The sequence below is a fragment of the Epinephelus fuscoguttatus genome, linkage group LG1, assembly GCF_011397635.1.
Source record: "Epinephelus fuscoguttatus linkage group LG1, E.fuscoguttatus.final_Chr_v1".
In the NCBI taxonomy this organism is placed as follows: Eukaryota; Metazoa; Chordata; class Actinopteri; order Perciformes; family Serranidae; genus Epinephelus; species Epinephelus fuscoguttatus.
Window position 1 is genome coordinate 33,091,874 of NC_064752.1, and position 20,116 is coordinate 33,111,989.

Sequence of the window (20,116 nt, forward strand, 5' to 3'; positions counted from 1 at the left end):
AGCTCCCATGTAATAGTATTGTGACAAAATTATCATATTAACATATCAGGGCTCAACATTTTCCTCTTTAGATGAATAAGTTAAATATGTCTGACATCTGTTGCAGCTCAAAGTTTAAATACTTGAGAATATATACATCTTTTTGTGAGAGATGGTTCAGACTTTGTGAAGTGGGCTTGTATGAGGTACTTATGCATAGTCAGTCTGTGACATTGATCTGGATCGATATATCGATGTAATGATCAGTGATCCAGTATCATCGATGCAAAGTGAAGACATCAGTCCATATCGTCATCTTATTTTGAAAGTCTGTCACCGCCAAACAGCAGCAGGCAGATGGCAAATAGCCAAGAGAAAGACAGTGAGGATAAAGTTATTTACTCGGGAATAAATCAGCAGTGTGGAAATATTTTGGATTTCGGCGAAAGAGCACATGCCATACCTAAACAATACTGTTACAATGTAAAACACGACGTTACCTCCCTGGACGAGCATCTCACTCTGCTAACTTCTCATCACAACATCGGCAATTATGTTTTAACAATGTTCAGCTGAAAAAACATGCATGCAGATTGAAATTCAACTGAGCTGCTCTGTTGGCCGGTGCAGCGACTTAGACCAATGGTGAGTGATGAAAATAATGATGTTACATGTAATTTGTTAAGCTATGAGAAGAGGAAAAAAGTCTGCTAGCCACTAGGCTAATTTATGCAATGTAAACATGCTCAAGCTAATAATGAGTAACTAGCAGTTACAGTTATTACTGAGCTGATTGTGGTACCTTTGTTATATGATTTTGTTGTTTTAAGGCTGTTGAGAGAAGTTTGCCTTACAGGTCCTTACGCTAGATAGCCCTCAAATTTTATGAAAAAGATCATGGTTTGGGTTAAAATGAAAAGGTTTCTTTCAGAAGAAGGTTAATTATTCCATGTGCTGTTTTATGTGTGTTAATGGAGTCAGTTTAAAGTTAACTTTACTACACTTATTCATGTGTTGTTTTTATCTTTTATGGCCAAAAGAAAGAAAGAAAGGGGTGGCAGCTTCTTCTGTAACAGTTTGTGCTTAATGTTCATATAATATCATCTCATATTGATCACAGGCCCCTGAAATGCATTGCATGGAAATGGTATTTTGGAAGACTTTGTAATATCAGCAAATATTGTGTGGTTGCCCAAAGAATCGATATAATATCGTATCCTGATGAAACTAACGATTTTCACCCCTTGTCAGTGTATTATCTACAGTAGATGGCAGTCGGCTCACACCATGTTTGGAGGCTGAAATACATTTTGCTTCTGCCCCCGTCCACAGCAGTACATTACTTAGCTACTGTGTTGGTACTTCTGCCTGCTTTTCCAAACAAACTACTGTCTGTAGTACACTGACTTTGGATAGGTACCTGTTATTTGGGCATACATATTATAGCATAACAAATTTTGGATACTGCTGCAATAATTATTGAGGCAATATTTTAATCTGTTAGTTGGCCCCTCCAAGTATATTAATCATCTACTCAGTGCAGTATATTTTGACCCATTTTAACATGTTTAACACATGAATGACACTATATTAGCCTAATGGGTAATGAAAACAGACCATAACAATTGCTGCTTATGTTTCTTTTAAGTGTACTGCTTTCTGCCTCTTTTTCTTGCTTTATTTGCAAATTAGACGTGGCAAAGAAGATCATAAAATATATGAGACTGTCACTGTCTTTGTTTTTATTCTGTTGTGTTATCTCTAGTGCTCGGGGAGACAACTTGAATTGTGTGAATCCCATTAGCTGGTTTGGAATATGTGACGGGTGCTAGATTTCATTTATAAATTTTTACAAAAATACATTCTTATGGAATATTTGGACTCTTCCCACTCTGTGCAGTGTGTATTATAATTTTGACATTAACATCCTCGCATTTCTTTTTATTTCTTATAATGGGTTAGGGGTACCATGCACCTGAGTATCATTATTTATCATCACATTAACATTTGTCTTGTAGCCACTACCAGTTTGGTAATCCAGGCAATAAATTATGAACAACTTGGCCTTTTAAATGGCCCCATTCTGCTGGTAGGAAAACAGAAACAGCACGATTTCAGAAGAAGCAGAGGTGCTCCTCTGAGATGGCAGAGTTCAGAACTCACCTGCTGGCAAAAAGCATGTCAGAATCATTCAACACTGAACTGCCGCCACACTGGCACTGCCAGAGCATGTGGCTCTTGCCAGTTTACGCCCCTCTGTAACACCCATTCTTGCCCCTTTTTGGAAATAGAGGGAGAGAGAGAGAGAGAGCCAAAGAGCTCCGTGAATCCAATTTAGTCAGAAAGCCATTCATTTTCCCTTTTCCCACGTGCATGGCAATGATTATCACAAAACTGATGAAAGAAGGCTAATTAATTCAGATCTCTTTTTTTCATCCATTATTCTCAGTGCACATTCCTCCCCTTTTAAGTCCCAATAATACATAAAACATTTGCTTGTTTATCCTGGTTCTTATGTCTCACTATTCACCAATCAGACCTAAACTTAAGCTGAAATGAAACAAAACCTGTTAAAGTTATAATATACAGGAGCCAGCCATTTTTTCTGTCTGCTGCTAGCAGAGTTAAATGTATCCAGGTCTCATGAGATTCATGGGGAACACATCAAATAGAACTGAAATATCTCCCTGCTGAACAGTATATTTTATATTGGGTTTATTAGTGAGTTTTACATTGATATTTTAATAGCAATATGTAAAAAAAAAAAAAATGTAATTGATTAAATAATTGGCTGTTTTTTCTTCTTTCACTTTGCTTTCAGTATGCACTATACAGATATTACACATGTAGTTGATTAGTCTGAGACCTTTCCATTGGATAATGAAGGTAGAGTAAATTAGTCAAGTCATTAAAGGTTGTTTTGATGTGGTAGCAGCACAGAGGGGTAACTGAATTCTCAACAAACTCTATGCAATATGAAGCCTGTAATAAGAAACATATCAAGCTAAATCTATGCAATATCACTAATATCCAGATTCATTTGTCATTTCCTATCGAGGTGGGAAATGAAAGAGAGTCACTGTCAGTGTCAGTTAACAGTTTTGCCGCATTAGTTTGTAACTTGCACGAGTGTGAGTTAAGGTGCTGAATCTTGAAAAAGCATCCCTCTGTCCAAGGACTTAAGTTGCATGGCATTCCTCTCTCTTTTATTTAAATTGTCACAAAGAAGAAATATATAAAATATGGCTGTCCTAGAAGTAAATGTGTAAATGTTAATAGTAAGTCAATAGCATAGTGTAGCAGCATGAGGTCTACTGCTTTCCTGGAAACAGCAAGAGGCAAAAGCAGATGCTTGGTCTTTTTGCTAGCTGTGCACTGCCTGATGGGCACTGACCTCATCCACGACACTGCCATCTTCTTGCACCTGCTCCATTGAATTTAACAGCATACAATTCAAGTCCAAAATTTTGTCCAAATGATTACATTAGCGAGGATTTGCTATTGTCCGTAGCTGCATGGAAGAGGTTAGAAGATCAATTCTGCACGAGTTTGCCAAAAGAAGAGCATTTTGTCCCGCCACAATGTGTTGCTCATTATTTTTTTAAGTGCGTGCGCACACAAACTTTCACTCCCCTTTTCTTTTTCTATCTCCGCCACACACACAGGCACACTTTGTATTCAGGCAGCCACGTGCTCGTCATGTTCTGTCAGCATTCGGGCAACGTTTCATTGTGCCGTGGTCACGCTGTCATTTCACACTACACTGACCACCCAGTAATTATTCTATTTACCCAGTGCTTGGGGGGGAGGGGGGGCTGCAGCACAGTCCAACGCGTCATGTAGCTACAGTATGTCTTTTTCTTCTGTCTTCTGTATCTGTACCCAGTTTAGCAATGGATTTCCCCCTTATTGTCTAATCTTCCTATTTCTAAAATATTTTTTCTATGTAACTTTGTCTGCCTTCATTTATTGTCCTTAGCCTCTTTGCTTGTAGTTTCTGTCTTCTTCACTGTTTTTTGTGGGTATAAGAAAGGAGAGGAGATAGAGTGATCTTAACGTCAGGTGACTTGTGTTGTATGGATTCTTTTGTATTCTTCCATCTTCCTGTTGATAGTTTTGGTTGTATTGGTTAAACTGTTGCACCTAACCTACACATCTGCACATAGATCATGGGCAGGCCAACATGTTGGCACAATCATAGGCACAGGCTATGTTTCAAATGACAACGCCAAAATGATAGATACCAGAGCATGTGAGCGGAGCGGGTGAAAATTTCCGCTCATCGCTCGCAAACCCGTCACTTTGCGCCGCTCGTCCGCTCCGCTTGGTTCTGCGCATTCTTCGCTCCACTCCATCATGAATTTTATCCCACTCCACTCGCTCACTACTCCGCTCAAAAAAACTGCGTCGTACTACCCTAACCTGTAATCTTCTATTCACAAATAAAACATGAGCTTGGTAGATTCTCCGGGGAAGCCCTCTCCCCGCAGTTAGGGACCGTTCTCCAAGGTACCGCTGCTTCTCTTCTCAGTTTCTTTTCTGAAGTACACAGTAAACTCCATAGTTTTGAAAGAAGATACTGTGGGTGTGCACAGGTGCAAAGATGCATTCTGGGTGGGGCATGAGCGACCGGAGCAAAATTGGAGCGAGAGATAAGGCTCTGCTCCACCTTTTAAAAAAAATAGCTGCTCCTCGCTCAACACAAAATCCTCCCACTCCCCGCTCTGCTCATGTGCTCTGATAGGTACCTAATAAGAAGTGCAAGAGTCTGGACCTTAATATTTCTGTAACCATGGAGAGATTATTTAAGAATGAATCCTTAAAGAAGAAAGATAATACTTCTGAGTTGGGCGATATGACAGTGCAACGGTAGAAATGTGTCTACGGATAGAGATATGGCGCTACCGTGTCTACTGCATCTATTTGGGGCAGGCTATGTAGCAAATCAGGACTGTATTCTTGCATGATCTCGCGAATCTTGGAGGAGGAGAATAAAGTTGACTTGAAATTATTGTTCTCAGAAACCTTAAAGCTTCTTTTTTTGGTTCTAAGAAGGCACAGACACACCAAACCAACATCAAAAAATCTGGCTGGTTGCCTCTTGTCGCCTGAGTCTTTGCCAGAAAGTTACAGTTGAACACACCGCAAAGACTACAGCCCGCGGCCAACTAGCATGTGCTCTCTGTACCTGGGTAAGAGGAAATAACTCTCGATACTGGTAGGCATTGGTAGTCTGTAAACCAGAAGACCTACAGGACAATTTCAAGATGCTGCTTAGCCAGTTAGCACATTAACAGCACAACCCAAGTTGAAAGAACAAAGCATATTTACGGTGAGCTAGCGAACAAAGCTCAATAGCCAAAATCACAATCTTACCTAATATAACAAGTTTGTTTTGATCTCACGCCCTCTTGACTTTGTTTGTTTGCTTTCCTCACTTTCGTTTCTCTTCCTGTGCACTCAGCTGAACTGCCAGTCAGAATGATTTCATTCAGATGGACTGTCACCGATACGGATTCAACATCCTGAATCGACTGTAAAAAAGCCGACAAGGGCTGACGCTGCATAAACTTAGGGCTACAGGTACTCAACAATGGCCCAGAATTGAGCAACAGCCAACTGCAGACTCAGCCATAGCACATTATTCATTGGTGGAGAAGATGATTTGAGTTTTCTGTACTGATGGAAGATGTTGACTGTTGGCTTTTCTGCATGAAATGGTTAAGGTCAACAGCTTGACCATGAGGACAAGAGGAGAGGAGGAAGTTAGCAGAAGAGCTAGCTGTGGCATTATGCAGGGTGAAGGTAATGTCTTGCGTGTAAGACTAAACTATATAGATATCAAGGTACGGATCCCTTTAAAGGCCTTTTTACCAGCACTGGGGTTTCAAATTTGATAAAAGCAACAGTGGTAGGCTGGTGGAGGAAGTAATCCCATTTGGTGAGATGGAAATCAGTTACAGTGCTCTTGATTAGTTATAAGGGACACCGCCATTACAAGTCCCTTTTAGTTTGTTTCAGTTTGTTTATTGACAGTTACTGTAGTCTCTTTGGCTGCTATTTCCTAACTGTGATTCCAGATCCAACCCCAAATAGTTTGAGTACAAAGTTTAAGCTAAGAGCTGGCTCTCTCACCCGAGGAGGACTCTTTGTTTATTGCAGGGCAACAAGATGGAAGCCTTCTAGTTTATCGCCTCTCTTTTTCCTACACTGGACAGGTCACTCGCTCTAAAACATTATCCTCGTGTGGGGGCATGGTGAGTGGTTAAATGTTATCTAGTGACATTTTCTACTTGCTTTGCCCTACTACATGGGGCATTTGACAGAAGTTCATCCATTAGCCTTGCCTTGGGGTATCAGACTACCCATATTACACAAAAAAAACCACTCTCACCTGAGAGACCCACAACATTGCAGCTTAGCTTACTTTAAGATCTAAAAATCCATTAATCCTCTTAAAAAAAAAACTTGTTACCCTTAAAGTGTTAGCAAAGACAGAACGCAAGTGAACCTCAGGTGGATGTCTGTGTGAGGATTCACCATGAAGTAACTGCTGACAGTTTGTGGTTAAAAGCCTTCTTTCATGTGAGTGTGTTATATCTACTTTGTTCCTTTCGTGTGTCTATTCTTGTGTGTATGTGGGTAGCGTGTCCAATTAGTGAAACAGACAGGTAGCTAACTGTAAGGATCTCTGTGCCCCACAAGGTAGTAGACTGCTAGTCATTACTAGAGACAAGACCTGTCTGCGCTGTGGTCCAACACAAAGATTTACCATTAAGACAGAAAGCTGCAGTCACTTACACTCTCTGCCTCTGCTACTGTTGCAGACCTCTCTTTGACTGCCTTCATATATATAGTGAGAGAGAGAGAGAGAGAGAGAGAGAGAGAGAGAGAGAGAAACACCTACACACACAAACACTCAGACACAAGAATTACAGAAAGGTCAGATTTGGTCTGTACAGTTACGATAGATGTGGGAGAAGACAAGCAAGTGTAAATTAACATTATATTTTCACTGCTGCATTTATAAAAACGATTTCCATCATTTAAACAAGTTATCGCCCTTATTATATTGATGTGAATAGTTGTCAATCAATCAATCAATCAATCAATTTTATTTATAAAGCCCAGTATCACAAATCACAGTTTGCCTCACAGGGCTTTACAGCATACGACATCCCTCTGTCCTTTGGACCCTCACAGCGGATAAGGAAAAACTCCCCCCAAAAAAACCCTTTAACGGGGAAAATAAAAACGGTAGAAACCTCAGGAGGAGCAACTGAGGAGGGATCCCTCTTCCAGGACAGACAGACGTGCAATAGATGTGTATGTGTATGTAATAATTAGATGACGTCAGCCTCGTGGGCAGCCCGCGAGCCAGCTGCCCGCTAGGCTAAAACATCGCTCTCACTCACGGGGAAGAGGAGGAACATTAGCGTTAGCTCCCGGTGTTAGCACTAGCCGAGTCGGCTGCCACCAGCTACTGGAGTAACTTACAGCTATGGAGCGCTTCTATCAGCTCTTCTAGTCACTGAGCCTCGCCTCCATCTCAGCAAGTATATTACAAAAATGTAGCCTAGCGGGGCATTTTACAATGCTAATTGAAAATGTTAGCTGGGCTGCCGGGCTAACTTACTCACTTAACACAACCGTAACGCCTGACCCATTGCTGGGACCGAGCCACTAATAACTCAAGCTCCAGACATTAACCCATCCCGGTGTTTCCCCCGCAGCCTCCACTTCACCCAGCTTCACTCAGCTGCCCGATAAACCCGCTGCTTCTTCCCACATTAACCTGAATAACAAACCAGGGCTCAGTGCTCCGGTTGGATCCAAACAAAGAGCCAGGGCTAGTTGGGAAGCTAGCGGAGGCTAACTGGCTGTGCTTCCCTCCGGTCATGCTGCGGCTAACGCCTCGCCAGCCGCTCCCAGCTAGCTCCGGATTGTTATTGAGGTTAAAGTGGGAGAGGTAGCGGATCTGTGAGGCAGCTGAGTGAAGTGGAGCCTGAGGAGGAAGCACCAGTTAGCCCCGGTTTCCTTCCGCTCTCTGCCATTTCATTTCGAAAATATGCGCTGGCATTGCTCACTGGCTGTAGCCTTTTATAGGGAGGGAGGGCCAAGGGATTCACATGAACGCGCAGCCGGACCGGCTTGTAAACAATGGGCTGGAGATCAACACAGAGAGAGGGTGTGTGAGGTCATGCTATACTCCAGATGAAATTACACCTCTAGTTCTTCACAGAGCATTTTTTTAATTACATCAATCTAGAAATGATGAATTTCGCTTATTGCTTCTTTAATAGATGTTGGTACAAAGAAAAAGGACATCAGTACCTCACATATATACTGTAGTAACACAAAGGGACAGCAAAGGACAGGCAACATTTAAGTAGAAGTAGAACACCTATAGAGGTGTAACACTCATTTAACTAAGCAGTGTAACGTGCAGCAGGCCGTATGTAAAACAGCACAGTTTATGAGACCCAAAGTAAGAGATTCAAAATAATAAATAATGTGCTCAGATATTGTATAACTCTTTGTGTTGTATGGATTTGAAAGCTGCAGTGTTTTTCCCAAAGAAAAGTGAAGTTGTTGAAAGAAAAGAACCTTACAAATTAAATGACACAAAACTGGAATTGAAATAGTTGATGATAAAAATGCCAGCGATGGAAGGTGATAGCTGCGAAACGCTCCAGAGAGCATGTCTCACCCCACATCACCCGCAACTCGAGTTGAGTCGTCCAAGCGCAAGGTCTCCTGATTGAAAAGTTATCAGCGATGAGATGTCACACACAAACACACGTGCACACGCGCCCCTTATCTTGTTCCCGCATGTCACCTGTTTTAATGAAACACTCTCCTTATCCCCTCCCATCTCCCTCTCCCCATATTCCCACAAAGTGAGTTTGGTGGGGATCAATCAGCCAGGCTAACAGAGTGCGAATTGTTCTTCTACATTCCTATCTCCCTTCAGCACTTCAGCTGTCAGCGTATGAAGATACGGGCGGAGTTCTGTCTGTCTCCAGTCCATGGCTTGTAGTTGTTTTTGATTGCTATTCCCATCTGAGACATAGACTTTGTAAGTGTTTTGGTGGACTTAAGATTACATTTAAAGAAGTTTTTGGGGTGTTGTCGTATTATGAGTTTATGATTAAGTGTGCTTCATCACTTAGCAAAGGTAGGATAAGCAATTATTATGACTACCAGAATAATCTGAGTTGTTTCAGACCTTTACAGGCTTTATGAACTAAATCTTTAGTTCTGATTTTATGTGATTTTGACAGTAAGATTTCTGCCATTTGATACATAATGTTGTGGATGTTAGCCTTGTGGTGGTATCATAAAAGCTTTACAAAGCCTCTAACAATACAAGATGCATGCTCTGGCTGTCATTCCTTTTGATCTCATCCCTGCCAAAGTATCTTTGATCCTATCCTCTCTCCCCCTCCACTCAGAGTAATATTAAAAACCAAAAGTACAATGCCATGGCTGCTGCTTTAAAGGAACCCAAATCATACATTAATAACCGTCCACACACACACACCAACACAAACACCAACTTAGACACAGAGAGAATAATAAAATGCTACGCCTTTACGATTTTTCCTTTTTCTTCTTATTGCTTTATTCCCTAATGTCACGCTTTGCAGCGGCGCGGAACTTGAGCTCTCTTCATGAAAACCACACACTGCCAAGGTGAGACAAAAAATAATGAAATACTTTTAACAATTTGAGCCTAATCTCCCCCCCCCAACTCTGCACGTATTTATGCAAAACGTCACAGGCAGAAAGCAATTGGAGTGTTGTTTTGCTTCTCCTCCCCTGCAAAAGTTAGCTATCAAACTAGCTGGGGCGGCTAATGTTTTTCTAATAAGAGCTCACCTTTAATTTCAGTCAAACGAGGCAGTTGGTGCAGATTAGCAGAGGCAATTTTCTGCTTCAGATTCCATTATTAAAACACTCCTGCTATCAGAAAGTTTCTCTTGTTGAATTGAGAAAAGTTTTTTTTTTCTCTTTTACTTGAGCTCGGATTAATACCTTTGGGCTATTGTTGCTGTTATCGCCTATTCTTAGGGAGTAATTCAGAATGCCGACCAGCTGTCAGAGTGCTTAGTCAAACATCAGCCAGTCGTATAATTTTAATCATGTGATTGAAACTCTTGCCGATGGATTTCAGACTGACCAATACAACAACGCTGTCTTCATTTTCAATACAACAATACCAATTCTTTGCTATCAAGAGCTGACCATGGCAAATCCTCACTTTCCAATCTCATTATGTCCTTTTTAATGTGAAAGAGAGCTATTCAGCCTGAATTCCTTTATCCTGTATCTTAAGGCTGTTTAGTATTTTAATAAAATTCAAGCCAACACCTTAGATAAGTGTATCCAGCTTTCTTTAACATCAGCTAGTGAATTATAGAGACCCTGATAGCACCCTGTCAGTGTCCCAACTGAATGACTGCTCAGACGTTACGCAAAGTGCACTAATATTCAACTGTCATCCTGAGCACAGAGTGCCGTGGCGCTGCACAATGTGCTCGAGGCAAAATGCAGATTGTGATGGTTGCCATGGGGTTCTGTTTGTCTATGCGAGCTGCAAGGGTTATTTGTCATTTAATACGTCACTGTCACATTCTGTTTCTCTCCCTTTCTCTTTCTCAGGTTGCATTCACTTCTGTTTTCATGAATATTCTCTCTGCCATTGATTTATTTAATCCTGTTGCTCCACCCTCCACTGCACACGCAGACACACACACACACACACACACTTAGACTGCACAGTACACACACACACACACACACACACACTTAAACTGCACAGTACACACACACACACACACACACACACACACTTAGACTGCATAATACACACACCAGTGCAGAGAAATTTCTCCTACAGTCTTCTGTGTGTACAGTTTATCTCGTGCACACACACATGCAGTGCATTAACACAGCTCAAACACGTGCACATAAATTTATTGTGTATATTTGTCAGTGACGGCAGGGACTACTGAGTTCATTCATATGTGAAGGATGTATGATTCTGTAATTGCTTTTAGGGATGGCATGAGGGCAGTTCTGTGCATGTGTGTGTGCATACATGCATGATTGCGTATGTGAATGTCAGGTGGTCAGCTCCCCAAAATAAATAGGCATGTCCCATCATGTTAAAGGAAGCCATCCGTCTACTTATCAAGTTGAACACTAATTCTTTCTTTCCCTCTCTGTCTCTTGTTCTTTTTCTAACAATACTGTGTTGTATACAGACTGAATAAGGACTGTGGGATAACATCATGATGTTCATTAGAAAATTAAAAAACTTTACATAATAAATGTCTACACAAGGTCTTGTCTAGTGTCACACAGAGGGAGACAATCTCTGTTTTACACTATCCTATTATAGTTGACATTCAGAGTTCATTACTGACCTCAGTGGCAGCAGTTGACAAAACAATCTCACCTCAAGATGTAATAAAAATGGTTATTAATGAAAATTACTTTTGAATTTGCTTTTGATTGAGGGGAAAAATTGAAATGGAATGGATCATGTGATATGATTTACTATATATATACTACTTAATAGACTTAAAGGTGACATTCACTGTGTCAGAATTCCCACAAATCCATATGTGTTCTGTAGTTCAAAATACTTTTTGGATAAACAGTATTAGTTATAGTTTCACATACACTGGGCTGTAATTACCATGTCACTTTCTGAGACCTTACTTGCCGGTAGGAGATGTGTAACCATGGTAACCAGTGCCAACCTCAGCTGTACAGGCTTTTTAAAAATAATTGAAAAAATTTATATTACCCCTAGCCAGTGTTGAAATGTGATAGGTCACAGATTCTAGTTGTCCTATCAAAGATGTGATAAGTAATGTAACTATTTCAGTTACTTAATCAAATAATGTAACTTATTACATTTGTCTACTTTTTGATCACTTAACAAGTGCTTTAAACTCAGCAATAAATCTGAAATATGTGTGGCAACAGGCTGTGTTAAAGGAAACCATTCCTGCATGGCAAAAACAGAATAAACAGAATAAAAGTTTTGCTTTACTTATACACTTTTTTTTTAACCAAAGTAATACATTTGAATGTTACCCTTTGTAATTACCAACATTTTATTAGTAACTGTAATTTAGTTACATGATTTTTTTTTCCAGTTACTGCAACTGATTTTAATGATTTTTTTGTAAATGAATTACTGTAACTAGTTACATTTAACTAGTTACTCCTCGCAAAGTGAAATCTAATACATACCCCTAAATTGAGGAGATATTAACTTTACAGAGCTCTCCTGACCGCTGCCTGTTACAGATGTTGCCGTCTACTGCATTGCATTGTGGGATATTAATGCTGGTGTAGTGTCCAGTGTTTACATACTGTAAAATTTTACTGGAAATAGTATGCAATCTATGTACTAGTGGTTTCATACTAAATATTCAGACATACTAAAAAAACTTTTATTTTTTAATGTTCTGTTGTGTTTCTTATCACTTCTGTTCCATAACAGTATATACAGTTTCGTTCTACACTCTTCTTTCCTGCTCAGTTATGTTCTGTTGCTAGTGGACTGAGTGTGCATATGAGAGGTTGTACAGGATGTAGTGCTGTGAATAATAAATTGTGCGTGTGTGTGTGCATGTGTGTGTGTGCATATCCATATCCCAATCCTTCCAGTTCTGAATTCTGTCACAACAGCAGGTAAATTACTACAAGCAACAGAGCACTCAAGGATTACCCTCATGTAGGATTAGCATTCACTACCTGTATGTATGTGTGTGTGTGTGTGTGTGTGTGTGTGTCTGGGTGTCTGTGGGTCTGTCTGTGTGTTTATGGGTGTGGATATGATTGTGTGCTTTTGTCTACACACATGTACTGTATGTGTGAGTAAGATAAAAAGAAAAGAGAAAGTTTGACTTTGACTCTTAAGCTGCTTTGTCAATGCATAATTCATCTCTCTCCACAGGCTGCACCTTGAAGCCTTTGAAACTATCTTAGCTTCTCCAACTGCAACTAAAACAAACCATAAACAATCTCCTGTGTTTTTATTTTCTTTTGCTCTTCATGAGATTTAATAACACAAAACAGAAATTGTTAGTGCTGCCGTTACTGTGGTTTCAACTAAGCCTTCAAGGTGTAAGTAACGTTTAGTCAGTTGGACATATTTTCTTTTATTTTCATGTTTTTTTAATTTGGCACAGATGACATTAACGACTTTGGCAGTTAGTTGTTAGGCACAGTATTATTTTAGGAGTAAGTAACATTTAGTCAGTTGGACATATTTTCTTTCTTTTATTTATTTATTTTTTTAATTTGGCACAGCTGACATTAACGACTTTGGCAGTTAGTTGTTAGACACGGTTTTTTTTTTCCATTCATTTTCTAAAAGCAACATAGACTGCGTTTTCATCAGTGCCAGAGACTGAAACTGTAGATTTATACTGTAGCTGCACAAAAGCTAAAGTTGAGATAGCACAGTGATGTTTTCATGTATTACAGTGCTTTGTCACGGCTGTTCATGACCTGTCTGATCAGGTCTTTGTTTGTAAAAAAATAATCTTAATCCATTGGTTGATTGCCTAAATTATGACCAAAAAAAACAACTGTTACTGCCGTTATCAACTGTAGTATTAACTGTAGAAATGTATGTGATGAGATTTAAAGGTAACAGAATAAGAACAGATTTATACTACGCTGTTAAAGATTTTCTGCCATGCTCCCAATTTTTATTTTAGTAAAAAGGGTTTATCGGTCACTCTTAGTTGTAAAAAGTGTGTCGTAGCATGAATCTGAAATTAAATGTCAACAGGAAGAGTAAACAGAAAAGTTATTTGAAATTATTTCTTTTCCAAGTCTACGAAATTCCATGCTTGGTCGTTATTTTACAGACAAGCTAGCAAACAATTAGCAAATACTAATTAATTAACCTATTATTACACCTGGCTTTAACCTGCATCTTGATCATGACACCTGGCATAGGAGTGCATCTCCTCTTGAATGACCACTTTTGAAGGGATCACTTCCCTGCTCTATAAGCAAATAAAATTGAATAAAATGAAACAAAACAAATATTTTTTATAGCACTGGTTTAAACAAGGTTACAAAGTTCTTCAGAAAGTGCATGAAAATAAGGCAATAATGTTACAATAATTAAAAAAAAATAACACATACTTAATTTCTTTGCAAAGACCAAAAGTGTTTGAGGCTTGTCGTGCTACAGTATACGCACATTTAAGCACCAAGTTATTAGTATCCCCGCCGCTAGGATACTAATGCTGTGGGAGTGTGAACTCCACGCCAGGGACAGTTGGTAAGGGGCTGTCCACACACACACACAGTGACAGAGCTAACTATGGACCTGCACTTGTATGTGCCTTCCTCATCTTCCGACCACTCAAAGTGCTTTAATACTGCATGTCACATTCACCCATTCACATACACATTAATACACTGGTGTCCAAGGCTACCATACAGGGTGCCATCTGCTAGTTAGCTTAGATACACTGCCATGAGAGCAATTTTGGTCTCCACAGTTCAGTATTTTGCTTCGACATGCGGACTGGAGGAGCAAGAAATCAACCCGTAGATCTTCTGATAAGTGATAACCTGCTTTACCTCTTGAGCCACTAACAGTGTGTAATTGTTAGCATCGCACAGCTTAGTTTACCTTTCGGTTATCAATGATTGTAATGAGAGTCGAGCCATTTCAGTGGCAGAGTGAGTTTGTGTCACTACTGTGTCAACTCTTACTAACCAGGCAGAGGTCGAACTGACCAGTCCTCCAGTGCTGCATACTGGCAGCAATAGAAAGTTTACCTACCTGGGAGGAGTTGTATAAGCATGGAGGCAGGCTGAGTAGGCAGTCCTTGTGGCCATATGAAGCCCAGACGCCCTCCAAATAAGGTCTGAGTAATCGGATCTCAAGATGCATTTAAGACGCATCAGGTGCATTCACACCTAATGCTCAGTGCTGTCCACTTCTCATCCGATCACCATAGACATGTTAATATCAGGTGTAAACAGTAACTTAGATAAAATAGACAATCCAATGAACGGTCAAAAATGCACAAGATAATTGTTGCCAAGGGATTTAAGCATACACAGTTAATGAAGACATTCTCAGTTGGCAGTAGCGCTGTTATAATCACACTGACCCTCCTCTCTACCCTCTGTTTCTGCGTAGACCTCGACAGACTGCATCTGTGTGTAGTGAGCTGCAGGCCAAGGTGCTCCAGTGCTACAGAGAAAATCCACAGCAGACCCTGCACTGCTCCAGCCTGGCCAGACAGTACATGACCTGTGTCCAGCAAGCCAAGAAGGTAGGCGAGGGCTACACACTGTATGTGGGTGAGGGCAGTATAAGAGAATGAAGAAAATAATGTTTTTTATAGATTGTTGTTTTTGTGTGTGGGTGTTTTACTCTGCTGTAATATGTGAGAATGTTGTGTTTGTGACAGGTAACTCCACATGTCTCTACTTTCAATTTCCCACTCCCATTGTTTTGTTTTTGGCGTTATCACTACTTACTCATTCCCCTTGAGTAACACAAATGGCCACACAACTTGGAGTAGCATCCTTTTCTTTAAAGATACTTTTATTTTAATTAGCTCACAGTGTTTTTAAAGAAGACAGAAGGATAGCAGTTAATTAGTGCGACCTGGAAGGAGCTTGACAGTCACACTGACAGTGGAACAAAAAGGTGAAGAGACAAGAAATCCTTTCACTGCTCCTTATACCGAATCAGTTGACTTCTGAGAATTGTAATCTGCATGTTGGGTTACTTTGACACTTCAAATAGGAAGCTAAATCAATGAGACATGCTTATTGAGCGGATTTATAAGTCACCAGGCGTGCGCTGTGTTTTGGAACTTTCTGATTGGAAGATTACACCGTTATTAGTGTATTAAAATCAGTTGTGGCATTCATCGCTTTGAAATGCATTCTGCTTTCTGCTGATACTTTCGCAAATAGTGTTCAGACCCTATGCTTATCTACAAAGTGCTTATTTTACCCAATTTCTCCATCAAAAAACAATAATGAATGGGGCAATTTGCACATTATTATCGTGACAAAATGCACTGATATGGCTCCAAAGTAGATAAAAGGCACAAAACAACAATTGGTGAATGTGGCAGTTTAAATGGTTGATAAAAGCAAGGCAAAGGCTCACAATAAAAGCAATCAGTCTTTTTAAACTGGTTCAAAAGATCCATTTGCCAGTGGGATGGTGCTCTTTGCAGAAAAAAAAATCTATGTGTATGTGTTTGTACGTGGGTCAGTTTTTTTATTATTTTTTTTTGTGAGCATGTGTTTTATAAATTCAGACTGAGTGCAGAGTAAAGGCAGGCTGTTTTTTCCCTTTTTGAAGCACTTGTTTAATACAGATTCAATCAGTCATATCCTTGACAGAGTGAGTGTGAATAAGAGCCAGAGAAAGAAAGAGGAAGAAAACATAGAAGAGAGAGAAAGATGGAGCAAAAGGGCCAATGAACGAAAAAGAAAGCTTCAGTCTGTATCGAATGTATCAACGCTGCACCCATCCCTCTGTGAGTGAAAGTATTGTGGGCTGAAAACCAGCCTCAGACTCTGCACTGTCCTCTGAATAGAAATTCAAAGTCCTTAACTTCTACTTTGGCAGAAGAAGGTGGATTTGACTGACATTGATAAATGAGGTCTAGTCCTTTTCAGACAGTGGTTTAGAGGCCAAACATCACTGTGCTCTACGGTAGATTTATTCTTTTAGGTCTCTGTTTGTGGCACTGCAGGCCAAATTGTTGAATGGCTCTGAACTGCATTCACGTTAAAAATCCTACAGCTCGTCCACCTGTAAGTAAACCTTTTTAAAATTCTACATGGTTGCCGTCTCACTTTGGAAGAAACAATCTTGATCCAAAACATTTTTATCGCTGACATCTTCTCTGGCTAACCTTTCTTTATTGGGATAATCTAACAGAGATGAAATCTTGCTCCTCAAGAGTGACCCGCAGTACTCTTTTGAAGATGGTTGGATTTTCAGGTTGACCTTTAAGACTTCTGAAGAGTGCTCTATCCCAAGCTCAACTTAAAAACGGCATATAAATGTTCCTAGATTTAAGATATAAATGTGTTCATGTAAAAGACCTCACATTTAAGTGTCCTATTGCACTACCTACATTTAATGTGCATCCTATATTATACCCTTTATGTCTGTATTTCTCTCTTTTTCCACCCATCTTGAGTATTATCTGCTCGTCCTTGGGTCTTTAATGCTGCCATCACTGTTTATCATCTCTTCTCCGCCAGTTCCCATCCTCCATTTGTCCCTCTTTCTATATTAAAGCCTCTGTCAGTGTCCTTCACTGCACACTTTGTCACATTAGCCAGTGCATTAGCTCTGAGCTGCACTGCTAGCCTTGAAGCTCTGTTAGGCGATGTTTTGTCCAACATGTCAGGTGCTGTCCCTCTTATCTTCATTTGCTGGCACAGTTACACAGCCTGGTCTCAGACTCACTGCTGTCTTTGTTGAGCACACAAATTCCTAAAAAGGCAAGTCATTTCATACATGTGCACACAGGCATCAAAACACCAATTTTTCTAATTCAGATAGTAAACATATGCAAGCAATTCAGCTGTTCTGCTGTAGTTTTAGAGCTGAACCCTCTCTCCCAATGGCTCTGTCAGGCTTTACTTTAAAGAGGAACTACGCCCTTTTTCGAAATTCATACATGTCATTCCTTTGGTCTTAGACAGTCCAAAAATATTAGTAAACTCTCCCAAAATTGACACAAGAAGAGAAAGATGTTCTAAATCACACTGAGAGCAGCCAAGGGAATTTTCTGAGTATATGTTGCAGCACTGAGAACACTACGATAGAATAAAGCTCATAAAAAAGAAAACAAACAATAGTTTCCATACTCATTCTCTGCAGTATTGGTACACCGGTTGCAGCTGAGCTTTTTCTCTCTCTTTTATCATTCTCCTCTTCTCTGCTGCTAACCACAAAAAGAAAAGTTGTCATTGAGACAAGAATGTTGATCTGAGATATGAGATCCAGAGGTTTTCAAACTGAGAGATGCATGATGAGTTGAGGGGGTGACGCAGACGGAGTCTGCAGTTACAGCAGCAGTGGCTGCAATACACAGCACATTTAAGCAATTAAGGTACTTTAAAGCCCTAAGTACCCAATTACCGCAATTTGCGTCAAAAATGTCACTCCTCAGAGTCAAATCTAAACACACAGACATGATGAACATGTTTTTAGATTCAGTGTGACTTACTCTTTCTGATATTTGTTGGATGACCATCACAAACAAACGTCTATACGTCTGCTTAGAAATCAGACAGAAGGCGCTTATCGTAATCCATAGCTTGGCTGAGAATCATCACATTCTTAAACTTTCTTCAGTGCTGTTAAACTAATCCTGTGATAATCCTAGCTTCCACCAAGCAGTCCAGTTCACTTGAGTTCAGTACACATTAGAACGGATATATTTCCGTTTCCATGGTGAAAAGTTGGATGGTACCAACAGAACTGTTCCTTACTGTCCCCATTTTTCATCACTCCTCTGTTGGGGTACCTAGCACATTGATTTGGCACTTAAAGGTGGAACTAGAAACACTGCAGTCTGTTAACTGGTCAATAGAGAACCGCCACTGTTGCTCAAGAAAGAGTCATGGCTGGTTTTAAAGCTTATGTAACCACTGGTCATACATTAGTTAACTATAACTATAAAATGAAAGGATGTTTTGCTGCTAGGAAAAAAGAAATCAATTCACTGTGCTGACTGCCAGCAGCTCTCTGTGCATTGAGTCAAGGACTTAATGCACAAACCTGCTACTTTTAAATATCCCACAGAGAGACTCTTATTCCGGCCTGTTCTTGTTCTGTAAATGTCAGCATGCAACCCCACTCTGTGGACAGAAAGACACTCCTCTGCATCGCTGGTGAAGAGGAAATACAGAGAGTGCTGGACGGAGCAGTGAATGACAACAACCCCGCTTATATTTAAGTGCACTGTCTGTGGTGGAAACGCTAAACCAATCCAGGGTCTAGGTACATATTTATAGGGGTTACTTTTGGTTCTAAAGGTACTAAACCGAAAGTTTTTGATGGTAACACGGCTGTAGTTGCCTGTACACCTATCACTATACTGCAATGAGGAACTGCTAATAGTTAGTTTGGGCTTCTATTCATGGTGTCAGTTTGCCAAAATGTAAACGAACATAGGCAAACAAACTGGGGCTGAAGTTGTAGCCCACAGTGTAACTCAGGTGGGAGCAGATATCTCAGTTTTGTCTGAAGGAGGGCCCAAAGTGTCAGACTTTTTAAACCTCTGATCTCGTCAGTTGTTGCAGTCTGAAATCTTCTTTTTGACAACTGAGTTATATGCACGGAAAACATTATATCAGTTAAGATGACTGTTCAAGACCTCTGTCCATGAAGCATTCACCTTTTCAGAGCTTATGATTTTCTTAGTTTTCATGGAAATGTTTAGTAATGCTGCTGGGTGAAAATGTGAATACTCAATTAGCACCTTGGAATGATACCCAAATGACAGAGGTTGGGTCAAATAGAGAGAGAAGACGAGTAGAGCTGCCTACGGAGGCTCCCGATCAGTCAGGGATAATGAAAAGAAATGAGTGGGCAGTCCCAAGACCCCTCTGGACATGCAGGCAGCTGTCCAGTGTGCCTGTCTATAAATGGATCTGACAGAGCTAGCAGCTTGGCAGAGCACTTGGACAAGAGTTTTAGGAAAGTTTCAGTATGGCTGCAGGTAGTTAGGGGTCAACAGAAAGTAATGTGTACCGCAGAGTTAGTCATGAGAGCGTGCATTGACTGGATCATATTTCATTATGAAATATAATATTCTATAGACCCTGAAGGAAACATTTTGTTAAGGGAGAGACTGTTAATAATGGAGGTTTTACCTTTTTCTGAATGATGTGCCTGTGTCCTTGTTCCAACAGTGGAACAGAAGCTTTGTTTATCAAGTTATTACATTCACCTGACACAAGCTCATCTTGTACTGAATGACAGCATGAAAAATTACATAGCAAAATGCCACATTTTGGAAAATGCTGATTTATTGTATTCAGAAAGTATTTGAAAAGCAAAGTACTGTATCATCAGAAAATCAACAAGTTA

General features: G+C 40.1%; 1 protein-coding gene across 2 annotated transcripts in view; it reads left to right on the forward strand.

Moving 5' to 3' along the window:
* The window catches only part of LOC125896125 (MICOS complex subunit mic25a-like), a 69,746-nt gene that overhangs the window by 31,033 nt on the left and 18,597 nt on the right, over positions 1-20,116 (forward strand). For both annotated transcript variants that reach the window (XM_049588483.1, XM_049588492.1), the window contains one exon: positions 15,176-15,311. In XM_049588483.1, the coding sequence (XP_049444440.1) occupies positions 15,176-15,311 (136 nt within the window). The remainder of the gene's footprint in view (positions 1-15,175; positions 15,312-20,116) is intronic.